This window comes from Pelodiscus sinensis, chromosome 24 (assembly GCF_049634645.1).
Source record: "Pelodiscus sinensis isolate JC-2024 chromosome 24, ASM4963464v1, whole genome shotgun sequence".
NCBI lineage: Eukaryota > Metazoa > Chordata > Testudines > Trionychidae > Pelodiscus > Pelodiscus sinensis.
In genome coordinates, this window is record NC_134734.1 from 12,756,277 (window position 1) to 12,773,179 (window position 16,903).

General features: G+C 51.4%; 1 protein-coding gene across 2 annotated transcripts; it reads left to right on the top strand.

Annotated features, from left to right (window-relative positions):
* The first annotated feature begins 1,044 nt into the window (after positions 1 to 1,044).
* On the top strand, positions 1,045 to 16,083 carry ACKR1 (atypical chemokine receptor 1 (Duffy blood group)). 2 transcript variants are annotated; one of them, XM_075907120.1, is made up of 3 exons: positions 1,045 to 1,231; positions 1,611 to 1,719; positions 8,359 to 16,083. In XM_075907120.1, the coding sequence occupies exons 2-3, from the start codon at positions 1,696 to 1,698 to the stop codon at positions 9,352 to 9,354; spliced, it is 1,020 nt and encodes a 339-aa protein (XP_075763235.1). In that variant the 5' UTR covers positions 1,045 to 1,231; positions 1,611 to 1,695; the 3' UTR covers positions 9,355 to 16,083. The 2 variants fall into 2 exon arrangements, with proteins under 2 accessions (XP_075763235.1, XP_075763236.1); XM_075907121.1 differs by having other exon boundaries at positions 1,066 to 1,142.
* The last annotated feature ends 820 nt before the right edge of the window (positions 16,084 to 16,903 follow it).

Consider the following 16,903-nt stretch of genomic DNA (forward strand, 5'->3'; position numbering starts at 1 on the left):
AGGGCAGGGAAAAGGCCGTTGTGACCCAGCAGTGAGTGAAAGCGGAAGGGGAGTTTACTTGAAGCGCCTTTGCCTTTATAGAAAAAAATAATTAAAATTATATTTGCTATTTATAGGGCTAAAATGCTGGGACAAAATTGAAAACAAAAACAAAAACAAAAAAACATTGCAAAGTGCAAACATGTAAAAGCCAAAAAAAAAAAAAAAAAGGGGATAGGGTGGCCAAAAATGCTTTTGCTTGGGGCGGCAAAAAACCTAGAGCCAGCCCTGCTAGCTAATCTCTAGGTCGCAGGAAGCCATCCCTTCACTGGATGTCAGGAAAAAGGAGCAGACTTGCCAAAGCCTAATGATAGTTGGAGCCTAATGATAGCTGGAGCGGGGTCAGGGTCCTGCAGTAATCCCACATTGGCTCCACCTTTGGCGGGCTCCCTCCAGACTACAGCAGCCCTCCGGGTCTCCCACAGGGATGGGGGATTACACAGAAAAGGTCACTTAGTGATTTGTTCCCTTCCTGAGCAAGACCTGAGTGGACCCACTTGGCCCTGCCCCTGGCCAACACAGCCCTCTCCCGTATGGACCATGCACTGCTCTGAACGCTGTCTGTGTGCAGCTGAGCACAGAGTGGGAATGATATGGGAGGATTCCCCCTCCATGAACTGACAAAGGGAGGGATACCCTGTGAATGAGCCTGCCTGGCCATACTTTGGGAAGAAATCCAAGATGTTGAGCTCTCTCCATGGTGTAGCTACAGAAAATCCCACCCTCCAGGGCTGCTGAATAGCTTGGGAGCTCCCTCTAAACCTAGAAACTGCCCAGCCACATTTCCAAGGGACTGCCCAGCAAAGCAATGAAGAGGGGGCCTATGCCCGTGTGCCACCTGTTTGATGATAAGGGTGAGGAAGGACTGAAAGTTTGTCTGGTTTTTTACATGAAAAACACAAGCATCATCTGTCCAAGCATTGGAGAGATAACAGCACGGTGGGGAGGGGAGATATAGTCAGACTGCCTGACACATTCTGGGCTGCATTTGCTTTTGTAGAGTCCTGTGTGACTCAAATGACTAACACACAGTTGAGGGAAAGGTAGTCTGGGTTAAAAATCCAAACCTGCCTCCCTCATTGCAAAAAGCTCCTGATTCACAGGTGAGCCCTGCCATGAGTCCTTCAGCAGAACTTGGGGAAGTCCAGCCCTGATGTTTGTAAGGACAGAAGCCATCACCCGGGTCAGAGAGGTGAGAGGGTGATGGAGGAACTGGAGAAGCAGAGAAGGACAGATGCCCACATCATGCTGGCCTGTGAACTGACCTTGTAGGTGCCATGTCGGGCTGGCTGTAGTTTGATGCCACATGTAGCCTGAGCTACAATGTCAGCTCGGGCAGGTCTCTGGCATGTGACTCGGGCAGGTCTCTGGCCTGGAACGTGTATGCAATGTAGTCCTTGGCACTGGGGACTCTGGCAGGATATCCAGGCGGCTGGCCCCATCCAGGAGTGTTTCCTGCCCAGAGGGCTCCAGGCACTTACTGGCAGCACTGCCTCTGCCTACTTCCTTCACTTGGGGGCTTTCCCAGGAACAGAAATTTTGTTTTTAATATCCCAGCTTTTATCTTCTAGCAGCAGTAGGTTCCCTCCCCTTGCAGAGATAGACAGAGGCAGAGAGACCTCTCCTGCGCCAGCTGCGATCTCCACAGCAGACACCATGGGGAACTGCTTCACCACTCAGGTGAGTCCAAGGGCTCCTTTGCCCACCTCCACTGTCCTCTTAAATTAGCTTGGCTCCGGTAGGGAAGGTGAGGGGCTGAGAGCAAAGGCAGAGCATTGACTGGTGCAGGCACATGCTGGGTTACCGCTCCTTGCTCCTGAGAACAGCTGGTCGGGGCTTTCTGACCAACCAGAGTTTCACTGGGTTTAATTGGAATGGAGACTTTCCTCGGGAATGTCTTGGGGTCTGTGAAATTTTGTCCAGGAAGGTTTCTCAGCACCAGGATGGAATTGCTGGTCATAGCCAGACAGGGTCTTGCCCCATGCTCCTGGGATATGAGTCTGACCCTCAGTCCCACATCTCAACCTGGGCTATCGGGTCTCCCTCCAGCATGGTTTGTCAGAGCTACTCTGCTTAGTAGAAACAGGTAAGGCAGGGCTGATTGTGGAGCAGTGCACTGAGGGGAGCCCCAGGTGCAAGGCCCTGCTCCTACTCAGGTACGTTCTATAAATGTACATGAAAATTCACCCTCTTTTCCTTATTGTTCTGTGTCCCCTAGAAACTTAAGGGACCCCAAATTCTATAGGCTGTGTGACAGGGTGCCTGCCCTGCACTGGCCTTTTAAGGGCAAAACTCAGGCCCAGAGCAGAGGCTGAAAGCAAAGACTCAGCTGAGGCCGTTAGGGCTAATGAGAGCCCAGCTGGGGGCTATATAAAGAAGAACAGTTAGCTTCAGCAGGGAGAGAGCAGTGAAGAGCTGGCAGTGGAGGTGTGATGTAGTGGGGGTGCCTTGTTCGTTGCTATGCTGGGCAGTGGGCTACCTCTGCTGTCTGTAACAGGAGTCATTATGCAAAGGGGGCTTCAAACCTGTCTGACCAGCTACCCCCTATGGGGAGAAACAAAGGTAGGTGGAATGCTGCTCCTGGCTGGGGGGTAGGGCTGGAAGAGAGTTACTTAGTTTTCTGTCTGGGAGCATGGAGGAAGTAGCCTCGGCAACAGGCTGGGGGGTTTAGAAGCTGAGACCCCCCATATCAAGGGGGGCTGAGGCATCCTAGGCCTGTCCTGTAACCGGATGACATCTGTGCTGTGCTGTACCCTGGGGAGGCAATAAACTCCCTCTGTTCTACGGGCTGGTGGAGTCTGTTTGTGCCATTTTGGGGGTGCAGGAGATGGGGGAACCCCAATGTGTTGTCCCAGGAGGGAGAACAGTATTGGGGCAGCCAGGAAGGGCTAGGGGAGTGCCGGCTAAGGGGCTCCCTGGCTGTATGGCTTGGGGCTCAGAGGGTGGTAGCAATGCAGCCCAGGTTAGTGGGGCAGCAGAGATACACCCAGTGCTGGTGATGAGTGGCCCATACAGACTGCAGTTTGCCCTGTGATGGGCTAGATGAAGACAAGTGGTGGGTAACAGGCACAGTGGGGAGTATGCACCCTAACAGGCTGTGTAAGTTCTCTTCATTCTCATTAGCATTCCCATGGTTAAGATACCTGTTGGAAACAGATGTGCTTTTACAGCATTTTTAATATTTAAAATTCATCTTCTGGCTAAATTTTCACAATATTAGCACTTAGTTCTTCTTTTCCTATAAACTTAGGGCATCAGATTGTGCCTCGGTCATTTGCTTATGTCAACATTTCTTATTTTCAAGGCCTAAAAAGAGAATAGTTAGACTGTTGTGTTTCAGCCATTCTTACTCATGTTTAATACATGATTCCCTCAAAATACTGATCCAGCTTAGATTCTGTAAGCCAACAATCTGACTCTAACATACAATGAATATATAAACTATGACATGTTAATTAATCATAACTTCACACAATAAATGGATAATTAATTAAATGCCCAGCCCTGGGGACATGTCAGCTCTCCCTGCAGGAAGAGGAAGACACTGAAGAATTCCTTCCTCTAGTGAAAGTAAATCTAGATTCTCATCTGCAAGAGAGATAAGAAACTGTCTGCTGGCAGTTTCCTCCAAGAAAGTGAGTGTGTGGTGAATGCGGATGAGATAAAAATGAATCACATCCCACCGAACATGGGACGTTCCCTGCTCGCAGCCCTGGGCCATGCCCCTCTATCCCAACCCCCAGCTGTCCCAGTACTGGGCCTCTTCCGTCCCAGTGGTTTTCAAACTAGGGATTATGACCCAGGACTGGGTGATAGCATGCAAGGCACTGGGTCTCATTTCTGCAGAGTGATCAGGTGTCCAGTGGGGGGGGGGGGGCTCCCTGCCTCTTCTGGCACCACAGAATGTGCTGCACTCCAGGGCTGTGTCTAGACTGGCATGATTTTCCACAAATGCTTTTAACGGAAAAGTTTTTCCGTTAAAAGCATTTGCGGAAAAGACCACCTAGATTGTCACGGATGCTTTTGTGCAAAAGCACTTTTTTGCGGAAAAGCGTCCATGCCAATCTAGACGCGGTTTTGCGTAAGAAAGCCCTGATCGCCATTTTCGCCACCGGGGCTTTTTTTGCGCAGAACAGTTTTTACCCATCTACACTGGCCCTCTTGAGCAAAAGCATTTGCGCAAGCGGGCTTATCCCTGAGTGGGAGCATCATAGTACTTGCACAAGAACACTGACAATCTTACATGAGATCGTCAGTGTTCTTGCAGAAATTCAAGCGGCCAGTGTAGACAGCTGGCAAGTTTTTCCGCAAAAGCAGGAGCTTTTGTGGAAAAACTTGCCAGTCTGGACGCAGCCCAGAAGTGGCTGGCAGCAGGCCTAGCTCCAAGGTGGGGGTGGGAGGAGAGTGCACATGGCTCTGTGTGCTGCCCCTGCTCTGAGCACTAGCTCTGTACTCTCATTGGCTGGTAACTTGGTGCTGGCTGCTTCTGGGGTGCAGCCTGGTCTGCAGTGCCAGGAGAGGTAGGAAACTCCAGGTAAGCCCCTCCTATGCCAGCCCTAACCTCCCCCCAAAGCCAGAGCCCTCTCCTACACCCCAAAGCTCCACCCTGGAGCCCACATTCTATTCAAATTATGTTGAGTCATGGGCATCAGTATTTGTCTTCAACTGGGTAATGATGAAAAAAAAAGTTTGAAAACCGCTGCCCTATGCCATCAGCCGTAGATTCCATAGGGTTGAGTACCAAGGATGGTCTGGCAGTGGTGCTGTTTCTCCAGAGGGGTCATCTTGTGGTTTCCTCCTCTTCCCATCCCAGCAGAGCTTGATGGCTTGCGGCAACATCTGTACGTGCGAACTCAGCCCAGACATCCTGCAGGTTCATCATAGAACCCCCTGCCCTTGCTTGACATGTTGGGTCAGTGAGTGGTCGTCATGGGAGGCAGACTGACACTTGTCTGCAAAGAAAGGTCTTCATCCTTTGTTTCTTAAGACTAAACATGCCTGGGTGGTTTCAATCTTCCCTCGTACATCAGCTTTTCGGAGCCTTTAGAATTTTTGTTGCTCTCCTCTGGACTCTCTTCAGTTTGTCCATTTCTTGCTTAAAGTGAGGTAGCCAGAACTGAACACTGTCCTCCAGATGAGGCCTCTCCAATGCCACGTAGACACGGACAATTACCTCCCGAGTCTTACATACGTCACTCATGTTAATATCCCCCAGAATGATATTAGCAACTTTTGTGCCACTGCATCACATCCACTATAATCCCAGCCTCTTTTCAGCAGTGCTACTACCCAGTCAATTCATCCCCATTTTGTAGCTGTGCATATGATTCTTCCTTGCTAAGTGGAATAGTTTGCACTGATCTTTGTTAAATTTCATCTTGTTGATTTCAGACCAGTTCTCCATTTTTCAGGGTTCTTTTGAATTTGACTCCTGATTTCCAAAGTGCTGGTAGCCCCTCCCAGCACCATGAAATCTGCCCATTTTGTTAGCACACTCTCCTTTCTGTTATCCAAGTCATTAATGAAAATATTGACTGGTAACAGACCCAGATATGGCCCCTGAAGGGCTCACTCCAGATGTCCTCCCAGTTTGCTAGTGAGCTATTGACAACTACTCTTTGAGTATGGTCTTTCAACTAGCTGTGAACCCACCTTACAGGTATTTCATCTAGACCACATTTCTCTAGTTTGCTTATGAGAATGTCAAAAGCCTTATTAAAATCAAAATATATCACATCTTGGCTTTCCTCCACTAGCCGCTCGGCCATTAACTTTGTCAAAGAAAGAAATTGGGTTGGTTTGGAGTGATTTGTTTTTGGTACATCCATGCAGGAAGTTTCTCATGTCCCTTTTAGCCTCTAGATGCTCACAAACATTGTTGAGCAATTTGTTCCAGGATCCTTCCAGGTATTGAAGTTGGCTGACTGGTCTATAGTTTCCCAGATCTGATTTGTTTCCTTTTTTAAAGATATGTACTATGTTTGCCCTTTTCTAGGCCCCTGGACCACATCTGTCCTTCAGGAGTACTTGAAGATAATTGCTAGTGGTTCTGAGATTGCTCCCGCTAGTTCGTTAAGTACCCTGAGATGAATTTCATCAGCCCTGCTGAGCTGAATAAATCCGGTTTATCAAAATATTCTTTAATCCATTCTTTCCTTAGTTTAACTTGTGTTCCTTCCCCCTTCTTGTTAACTGAAATCGTGTTGAGTAGCTGGTCACCATTAATCTTTTTAGCCTGGGGAAAAAAAAAACCCAGCATAACCCACCCAAGCCGCCTTGATGGTATTAGTTATTAGCTCTCCTTTCCTGCTAATCAGTCTCCAGTTCCTACTATATTGAAAGAGGATCTGCTATGTCCCTGAGCCCCATGTCACTGGGTCCTCCCTACACCTAGGTCAAGCCTTACACCTGGGCCTGCCTTACCCTTTGGTCCCCTTCATCACTGAGCCTTCCTTACCCCTGGGCCCACCTTGTTCCTGGGTCCTTCTTACACATAGCTCTCCCCTTCACCTCTAGACCATCTTTGAATCTGGTCTCCACTTACATCTCGGCCTGCCTTGTCCCTGTGTCTTGCCCCTGCCCCTTCCGCTTGCTCTGGGTCCCTCGCACTTTCCCTCACTGCGGCCTGGTCTGCTGAGAAACAGGACACCAGGGGGAAGACTGAGGCTTGGCTCCCACACACAGAAGGCAGATCACTAGGCTAGGTCAGACTACCCTAGTAGCCAGTGATTCTCCCAAGAGCTGGGTGCAGCCTCATTCAAAACTGGCTTTTAGTGAGGAGATCCCTGCCCTGGACTCTCTAACACTCTGATTTTCAGACACTCAAAAGAACCAAACACAGACCCAATTCTGTGTAACCCTCGTCTGCCACGCTCCCAGGAGTGCCAGGCATTCCTGGCCATAGACCCCCTGGGGTCTTCACAACAGAGCTGTTCTGTTCCTGTCACCAATGGCCTCCACAATCCAGCCTGAGGGGCCAGGCCCCGAAGGGGCCACCGCTGAGGGGAATCTGCCTCTAGGAATTCCCCCCCTGGTCCTTGGCCTGAGCCCAGCTTCTGGCCAAGGAGGGTTTACGCTGTGCCAGGAAATGAGGCTAGTTGTTCCCACTGTGGATGATGAGAGGCCCTGCCAGGCCATTGTTCTGCCCTTGTGTGTGTCAGCTCATAAATCACAGGCTCATCAGAGAGAGGAAAGGGGAATTCATGGCTGCCTTCCCGCCTGTAGCCTCTTCCACCGGAGCAGCCGCTGGCCACTGTAGAGTGGAAGAGCCTGGGTGGAGAAGGTGACTCCAACTCCCAAGGGCCATGTTGAATCACTGCTCTAAGCATTAACGTTGTGAGGTGCCCAGAGGGCACAATGCTGGTGATTTGTACTGTAAGAAAATGGAGACTCCTGATTCTCCTCACGGCCTGCACCGCTCCTCCATCACCCCCACCCCCGCAACAGCACTATCTACAGAACAGCTTCCAGGAGGCAGGATGTCAGGAAAAGGCCTCATTTCCTAGGAATAACGAATTTAAGAGGAATAAGGGATCTTCTGGAAAAGGCTTTATTTTCCGAAAGATCCCGTCTAGACTGGCGCTTTTCTCCGGCAAAGCCCCAAGCCGGAAAAAAGCAGCAGCCATGTTCATGCAAATGCCGCGGGGTATATTTAAATCCCCCGCGGCATTTGCAATTCCGACTTGTCTCATTAGCATCCCTTTTCTGGAAAAGGGATGCTAATGTAGGCACAGCCCAGGGGTTTTCAAAGTTGGATCATGGGCTCGCCCCGTTTTGCAAACTGACATTTTTCAGAATGTCTGTCCCATGGAAAAATTCATCATTTTTTGCCCTGTTTTGAGATGTGGGGATGTTGGACTTTCCCAGGGGATGGAAATTCCATACTTTGCTCACACATGCATTCCATACCCACCCCTTGCCCTCATGCCCCACTATTTCCTGTCCCTTTCCCTAAAGCACACGGAGGGATGGAGGGGCAAAAGCACCACCCAACGCCAAAGGCATGAGAAATCATTGGGGGACGAATGGCCTCAGAGCCAACATCCACATGGCCTGATTAAATTCTGGGGTGAGAGAAAGTAATCCCTGCTCAACCCCCACACTGGCCTCAGGGGCTGTCCAAAGAATGACATCTCCCTCCAACACTCGGCGTGTAGATGGTCTGTGTTGTCCAGACTCCAGAGACCTCCACCCTCTAGCACCCAACAGGTGAATTCCTGGTGCTTGCGTTAGGGCCTCAAGCCCATAGAATGCACCTCCAACACCAGAGGCCTGACGGTGGGCACACGGAGCTAAACTACCTGATGTCTCTTTTTGTAGCCCAGCAGCCTGCAACTGAACATGAGCGACTTCAAAGAGCTGCTGCTGCTGAATTACACCGACTACCAGGATTACGATGCCGCCGCCGCTGCCCCCTGCCACAGCAGCTACTGCTCCTTATTGGGCAGCTCTATCCCTAGCTTCCTGGCTGTCATCTGTGCCCTGGGCCTGCTGAGTAACTTGGCCCTGGTGGTGGCCTTGGTCACCTGCCAGAATCTTTGGAGTGGGCCACCTGGCCGCACCTTCCTGTTCCAGCTGACACTTGGCACTTCCCTCTTCACAGCCACGTTACCATTTTTTTCTGCAGGCAGCAGCCACGGCTGGGTCTTTGGTGATGGGTTCTGCAAGGTCGCATTCCTGGTGTGGTACGGGAGCCTCTTTGCCGAAGGGCTGCTGGTGGCTGCCAGCACGTGCAGTGCCTGGCTGGCCAAAAGGGTTGCCCGCCAGCACTTCTGGGGCATGACCGTGGCTCTCTGGGTGGCCTCTGTCCTCCTGGCAGTGCCAGCTGCCTTCATGAGTAGGACGGAGGAGCACCCTCAGAAGATGTGCCTGTGGAAGGACAACAGTGAGCAGCAATGGTGGAGTCTGGCTCATGTCACCACCTGCCTGGCTGTTTTCATCCTGCTCCCCATCGCACTGGGTGTGGCCAAAGCAATGCTGACTTGGCACAGGCGCGGCTGGCAGCTGAGGGTCGGTGTGACATGGCTGTTCTTCCTCCTCTGGGTGCCGTATGGGATAGCCCTGCTCCTGGACTCACTGCAGAGAAGGCAGCTACTCTCCACCAGCTGCCTTTTCTGGGAGAGCCTTGACTTCTTCCTGGGGCTGTCAGAGGGCCTCGGTATACTGCACTGCTGCCTCGGGCCCCTGCTGCTTCTCGGAGTCGGGCTGTATCACCGAAGGACGGACGCTGGACCAGGCCCTCTGGGCATGCCAGGGCTCGGTCTTGCCAGCCCCCAATGTTCCAAACCCATGAGTCAGGCTCCCCAAAAAGCATGAGGTTACCTCTGAAAAATCATGTGATTCTGGACAAATATGCATGTTTTAATTTGCCTTCTTTATGAGCCTTTAGGGGGCCCTGGAGTCACCTTCTGAAGCTTTCTCCATAGCCGCAAAGGCCACAAGTTTACTTTTTCTCTAGGCGTGGAGGCTGACGTCCTCACACTCCGCATGACGCCAGAAGCTGGGGTTTAAGGGGAAAACAGTCATCATCATGAGACTCTTGACAAAGTCATGAGCCTTGGCAACCCTGGGGGTGGGACTACCCAGGTGCCCTCTAGCTCATGATCTGCATGGCCAGGTTGGCAGCCCCTCTGCGCTCTCTGAGCCCAATTCGCCCTCCCTGGCCCTTGGTATCATCATTGCCACCCAAGCAGAGCTGTTGCTTCCCACTTGCTATGGGTGCAAATAACAAAATGTGCCTGGGGGATGGGGGAGTCAAACCCCTCTCACTCTGAACCGGGACTCGCACCAACATCATAGAACACTAGAACTGGGAAGGACCTCGAGAGGTCATCGAGTCCAGTCCCCTGCCCTCATGGCTGGACCAAGCACTGTCTAGATTAGGGGTGGGCAATAACTTTTGTCCAGGGGTCACTTCAAAAATTTTTGAAGTAGCCCTGGGCCACCCCGGAATGAGTGGGGCCTAAACAGGAAGGGTCAGGGCTGCCCCACCCCCATACCATGATTGGTCTGGGGGTGGGGGAGCCCCTTGTCCCCCCTTTCCACTAGGCACCCATGCCCTGGAAGAGGCTTGGCACGCTCCTGCACCCCCAGGCCAATTATCAACCCTAATGTCATTACCTCACACACACTAACCTTCCTCCCTCAGTCCCCCTCTGTTCTAAAATCTGATTTGTTAATTTTATGTGTTTGCTTTTTTTTGATTGTATCACTTTGGTATATATGGTTGTACCGATTTTCTTCCACAAATTGATCTGAGGAAGTGGGTCTGGCCCACGAAAGCTCTTCACCTAATAAACCATCTTGTTAGTCTTTAAAGTGCTTCATAGTCCTGTTTCAGCTAGACCAGACTAACGTGGCTGCATCTCTATCACTCCCCCACCTAGGCTCAGGTTACAACAGAGCCTGAGCTATTGTGTGCGCAGGGGCGGCCCATCCATATAGGTGAACTAGGCGGTCACCTAGGGCACCAAGTTAAATGGGGTGCCAAATGGTGGCGCAATATCATTGAGGGGTTTGAAGGTGGGGGTGCCGATTGCCTGGTTCGTCTAGGGCACCAATTGCTGGCAGCTAGTCTAGGGCCACCCCTGTGTGTGTGTGCTGGGCTGGGGCAGTGTCAGCCGATGGTCAGGGCAGTGAGTCCCTTATGACCGGCTGAAGTTCTTTTAAATTGTGCTTGGTTCTGTTACATCAACTGAAGGAGTCAGGTTAAAGCTTAAACAGTTACTATTTTATTGTTACAGGGTAAACTTAGTTGTTAAATGCTACTGCTGTGTTACAGATAACACAGACACTACAAAGGACAGGACAGAAATTACACTAATAAGTCACTTACAGGTACCATGAAACCCTTTTGGTTCTCTGAGCTCTTATTAAATGCATGCAAAATAGACACATAGCAGGTATATATTCTCACCCCTGCGTTCCAGACTTGGCGTGGCCAGCGTCTTTCTCTCAATCCCTCGGGAAGAAGTTGGGCGTCCCACAGACCTCGGGAGACAATCAATACCTGCCAGCAGGTATAGATGATTGGAGCTCAAATTGGGCGGGCAACTCAACCCTCTTTATACCCCTTGGGTCACATGGGCTTCTTCCTGGTCTCAGGTGGCCAATTAGGAAAAATGGCTTTGAACACCAAGTTTCCCATGAAGGGTGCAAAGCATAATTCACACCTGGGAAGATGCAGACAATGGGCACCTCTGGTATGTGATGGGCGAAGATTCCTCTCCCGAGACAGTGCAGGCATGTCAATTACTGATACTAGCCATCACGGCGACGGGAGGCCTCCCAGTCGTCAGCTAGCCCATTTACTGTCTGGTTTCTGTTTATGGTAGAGTCAGGGACAGGCACCACACCTGCGTTCCCAGGGCATCAAAGGCTGACTGCCTTTCTCTTGCTCTCTGGGCGGGGGGGAAACAAGATGGGGTTTGTGTCTGGCTACAGGCAGTCACACCCAAAACTCTCAAGCCCATCCAGGCATGGGTGCAGTGCCCAGGGAAACTGAGGCACACCCACAGACAGTTACACTGGCTCACCCTGCCAAGGTGCTTTACATCTGTCTCAGAGGGGCCTTAAACTCCATGGACAGGAGAATGGTCTCGTCTCTTTGCTGACTTATATGCATGCAATGAGAGTGCCAGTTCTGGCAGTGGTGGGGTAGACAAGTCTCTACCAGGCTGAATCCACCAGGCTGCTTTCACTGGCATTGGATGGGCCATCGGGGCTGTGGGCGACAGCTTGAGGGAGCACAACACCTCAGCAGATAACACAACCACGCTTGTGCACACAAGCTGGGGCCACCCCAGCGCAGCTCGTCCTCCAGCACCTTCCCACAATCCCCTGCGGGCCCAGCAAGGACAAACAAGCTCTCCCCTTGTTCACGGGGACAGAACATGCAGCGCGGCTCAGCTCACTGCAGAATCGGGGCCGTGCCTCCTGCAAGCCGGCATAGCAGCAGGGGGGTGGCTGCCCAGGCAGAGTGGGGCTTCTCTCCTGCGAGCTGGGCTGACTCAAGTGAGACCCGGTGCACTAGGCACTCAAGTTAACTGCGCCCTGAATACAGACTCTGCTCCTCAACCGGGCCACACCCGAGCACTGAGCCTGTCTCTCAAGCCCTCCCAGCGCTCTGCTCCCTAGGTCCCCTGCCATCACCATGATGCCTGGGAATTGCCTTTGACGCATCCCTCGCACTAGACATCCACTCTGTGTCTAGATCAGATCCCCTCTCCCGGCCAGATGATGCAGCCTTTGTCCACAGAGCTGAGTCTCTGGCCCAGGTCCTCATCGGCTCTCCTCTTCCTGACCATATCCCCCTCCTCCTGTCTGGCCTCGACAAGCCCCATCCTCCTCCTTAAACGCTTTCGAAAAGCTCCTGACAGATCATTGCCTGGCTCCTCACTTGTGAGGATACAGTGGAAGGGGTCTGGTGGAGCAGATGGACAGAGTGAGGAGACAGAAAGAAAGGGCATGAGGGAGAGTGGAACTAAGGGAACTAAGAACCCCAACCCAGGGCTGCCGCTGGCAAAGCAGGGCGGGCACAGGGGAATGTGGCCAAGAAACGAGGCAGGGAAGAGAAGGCAGGAATTTATCTTGCTGGGAGCTCATTGGGATGTGGCCTCATGGGGCTGTGGGGAGCAGGTACATGGTGTAGGGTACAGGGCCCCCTGGGGGCAAGGCCTCATGGGGCTATGGGATGCAGTCCAGGGTACAATGCTCCCCAGGTGAGGCCTCTGGGGTTGGGGGGAGGAGTCTGTGAGGAGGGGTCTAGGGTACAATGCTCCCTGTCATGAGCTGTGGGGAGGAGAGGTTTGATCTGAGCAGGGAGAACTCATTTGGTATCAAACCGATGAGATGGGGGTTTCCCAGTACTCAGCCAACCCTCCCTCTTTTGCCCACAGGAGAGGCTCTGGGGTCCAGGCTCAATTGGATGGCCACAAACTGCAGCCTTCTGTCCCCTGGTAGAGTGGCCAGGTGCCCAGATTTTGCCCAGAACACCCACTGGAAAAGGGACCCTGGTAGATCCGGTCAGCATGCTGAGAGGGCCCTTAAAAATCCAGTGGGTGGCACAGCAGGGCTAAGTCAGGCTCCCTCCCTGTCCTGGTCTGAGAGGCTCCTGGAGGCTCCCTGCAGCTGCACTAGGCAGACAGGGTGCCAGGGAGGCTCCCTGCACCGCCCCCAAGCCTTGAATACTGGTTCCACAGCACCCATTGGCCAGGAACTGCAACCAATGGGAGTTGCAGGGGTGGTGTCTGCGGGTGCGAGCAGCACATAGATCCTCCCTGTCCCCTCCACCTAAGAGCTGGAAAGATCCACTTCCCAGAAACTGCCTTAGGTAAGTTCTGCCTTCCCAACAGGCCATGCCAGCCTCCTTGCTAGGAACTTAGGGGACGCTTTGGGCTGCCTGTGCACCCTTACATCTGTGCTCCAGCAGGGGGAGCTACTCTCACAGCTGGGTCGGCCTGCCCTTCTATTCTGGGATGGAGCTGGTGGGGGTGGGGGAGGCGGGGAAGCCCTGAATTCCTGAACTTTGCTTTGCGGCGTCCTGGGAGATGCTTTTGTCCTGTCCCCTCTCAGCAATTTCTGGCTGTGGATGTGAGCAGTGCCACTTAGCGCATCCCCACTGGCCCCAGGGACTTCAGTGGCACAGGACCCAGCCTCGTACTTTGTCCCCTCTGTCACGGGAGACCGGCTGCAGTTTTCCCATGTCTCCCGGGGGTATAATTGTGCTGAGGTGTAACAGGATGTAATTAGGGGGAGCGAGAGAATTAAATGTGGGCGTTACACTTGCCACACACCCGATGTGCTTTGTGCTGCAGACTCAAATCATGTTAACAGCAACTCAGAAAGTAATAAAGGGAAGAAAAGAGGAAGGTGCAATAATTACCACTGAGCGGAGATTAATAGCAGCCTCGGTCAATTGTGACAGGCCGGAGGAACATGCCGCTGCCTTGCTTATTATCTCCAGTGCAGGCTCCTATGCAGCAGACACCACCTTCATGTCTTGAAATGGTTCCCCCAGAAGTTGGCTTCCTGCCCGGCCACAGGCACATGTCTCCCCATCCCTAGGGTGCGTCTAGACTGACATGATTTTGTAATGATGGAATGATTTTGACTGACTTTGTAATGTACAAAATCAGTGGTTCTTGCGCAAATACTCCGACGCTCCCGCTCAGGGATAAGACCTCTTGCGCAAGTATTCTTGTGCAAGAGGGCCAGTGTAGACAGCCACGTTAATTTCTTGCGCAAGAAAGCCCGATGGCTAAAATGGCCATTGCAGCTGTCTTGCGCAAGAGAGCATCTACACTGGCAGGGATGCTTTTGCGCAAAAGCAAATCTTTTGCGCAAAGGCACATGCCAGTCTAGACGCAGCCCTAGTGTTTGAACTGGGCCTTGCAGGAGCCAATGAGCCAATATTTGTGGCTTTTGGGAAGTGGCAGGCTTTGGTCCACACGGACTTGGCTGTGCCTACTCACGCTGAATCCAGATTGCTTTCCAACTCTCTACAAATATCCTGGGTCCAGCCTGTCAAGGTGCAATGAGACTGGGACACCCCGAGTGCAGATGCAGTGAATTAGCAACTCAGGTTTAGAGCCCACTGCTTTATGTTTGGGCATGATGGGGCAAGTTACACGGGAGAGCAGAGTGGATTGTTCCAGACTAGGGCTCCAGCTTCATGCTGTTCCCATTTCTCCATGCTGTTAACACTGATTGGGCTTTCTGAGTCATGTCATACCTGCAGTTCTGGAATAGTTATTCCGAAATAGCTTATTTCAAAATAGCACGTCTACATTGTGGGGAAGCCTCAAAATTAGTCCGAGGCAGGCTTCCCTAATGTAGATGTGCTATTTCGATTTAGAGCACCAGGAAGCACTGGGGAGGAATAATTTAGAATGGCTTGGGTGAGGGGCTATTTTGAAATAGCAGAAGTGGAGCATCTACACTTTCAGAACAGGAATTATACTTTGTAGAATGAGGTTTACAGAAGTTGGAATAAGCTTCCCATTATTTAAAAAATATTTCAAAATAATGCTATTGCTGTGTAGGTGCTCACATAGGGTATGTCTACACTTGCTCCCTAGTTTGAACGAGGGATGCAAATGCAGGCATTCAAAATAGTCAGTGAAGCGGGGATTTAAATATCCTGCGCTTCATTAGCATGATCTCGCTGGCACGCTAGTCTGAATCACGGCTGATTCAAACCAGGAAGTGCACGCTGGGACGCGTTAGTTCGAACCAAACCTCTTGGTTCAAACTAACGTTACTCCTCAGAGTAAATCCCCCAAATGTACTTGTGTCTACCTTCCTTCCTCCCCCCCCCCCGCATCCCCCTCCTGTTCTGAAATGTGATTTGTCCTTTTCATATGTGTTCATTTTTTTAATTGTATCCTTTGGTATATATGGTTGTGACTATTTTCTTCCACTATTTGATCTGAGGAAGTGGGTCTGGCCCATGAAAGCTCATCATCTAATAAACCATCTTGTTAGTCTTTAAAGTGCTACATTGTCCTGCATTTTGCTTGTTTCTAAAAACATTTGTAGAAATAGACCAAGCTGCAAAATCTCACATTAGTTCAGCAAATGGTGTGGAAAAAGTGAAAAAGGAAAACTTATTTATTTGATCCCATAATATAAGAACTAGGGGTCACCAAAAGAAAGTAATAAGTAGCAGGTTTAAAACAAACAAAAAGAAGTTTTTCTTCACTCAGTGCACAGGACTTTAACAGGGTTCAAAAAAGAGCTAGATAAGGGTAGGAATAAATGGTAAGTTTTCCAAGCGGAGAAAAGTAACTAGTGGTCCCCCAAGGGTCTGTCCTGGGACCAATACTATTCAACTTATTTATAAACAAGCCAATTAGCCCGTCATAAGATGGAATTTTCAGGTCTCTCCTCCACTTCGGTCTTCTCTCCTGAGCCTCCAGTCTCTCGCTCCGTCTCTCTCTCTCTCTCTCTCCTCCTCCTACTGCCTCCCCTCCCCCCCTCAGCTCTCCTCTGCTTCCTGCCTCTATCTGTGTCTCTCTCTTTCTCTTCTCCTCCCCCTCCTGCCTCTCACTCGGGGGACTGCAGAGCCCAAACAGTAGTTTGGGCTCCGCACTCCCCATGCTTCATGGAGACTGTGGAGCCAAATGGTCGCTTGTGCCACTTGCTCCCACGTGGCGGCCCGCTTGAGCGGCACAGAAGTCAGCCGAGCGCCACGGCGGGAGGCGAAGAGGGGTGGGGCGGTGATGTTCACGGCCAGGGGGCGGGGCCTGGAGCCGCATGTCACTGCCCTGCCCCTCTTCGCCTCCTGCCATGGCGCTCGGCTGACTTCTGTGCCTCTCAGTCAGGCCGCCGCAGGGGAGCAAGCAGCACAAGCGGCCGTTTGGGCCCCGCACTCCCCATGCAGCACATGCTGCCCAGAGGGAACAGCCAGCATTTCGGCATTACAGACTCACAGACACTGGGCTACTATATATGTGATGACCTGGGCTATGTCTACACCAGGGAACATGTCTGATCTTCTGCTTTTTTTTTGCGGAAGAGCAGATGCACTCTTTCGGAAGCCCTGTCTTTCTCCTCCCACAAGGAAAAAGAGCTCTTCTGAAAGAAGAGGCCTTTCCAGAATTTGACCTAGTGTTGATGGGCAAAATTTTGGGAAAGCCTCTTCAGAAAAAAATATTGGAAAAAGGCACGCAAATTGTCAAACGCAATTTGCATACCTTTTTCCGATAGATCAGTGTAATGTAGATATAGACCTAGGCTGTGTCCAGACTCAGGGTTTTTTTCGAAAAAAGTAGCCTTTTTTCGAAAAAACCTCACCTGCGTCTAGACTGCAGCTGCGTTCTTTCGAAATTAAATCGAAAGAACGTGGCTTTTCTTTCGATGGCGG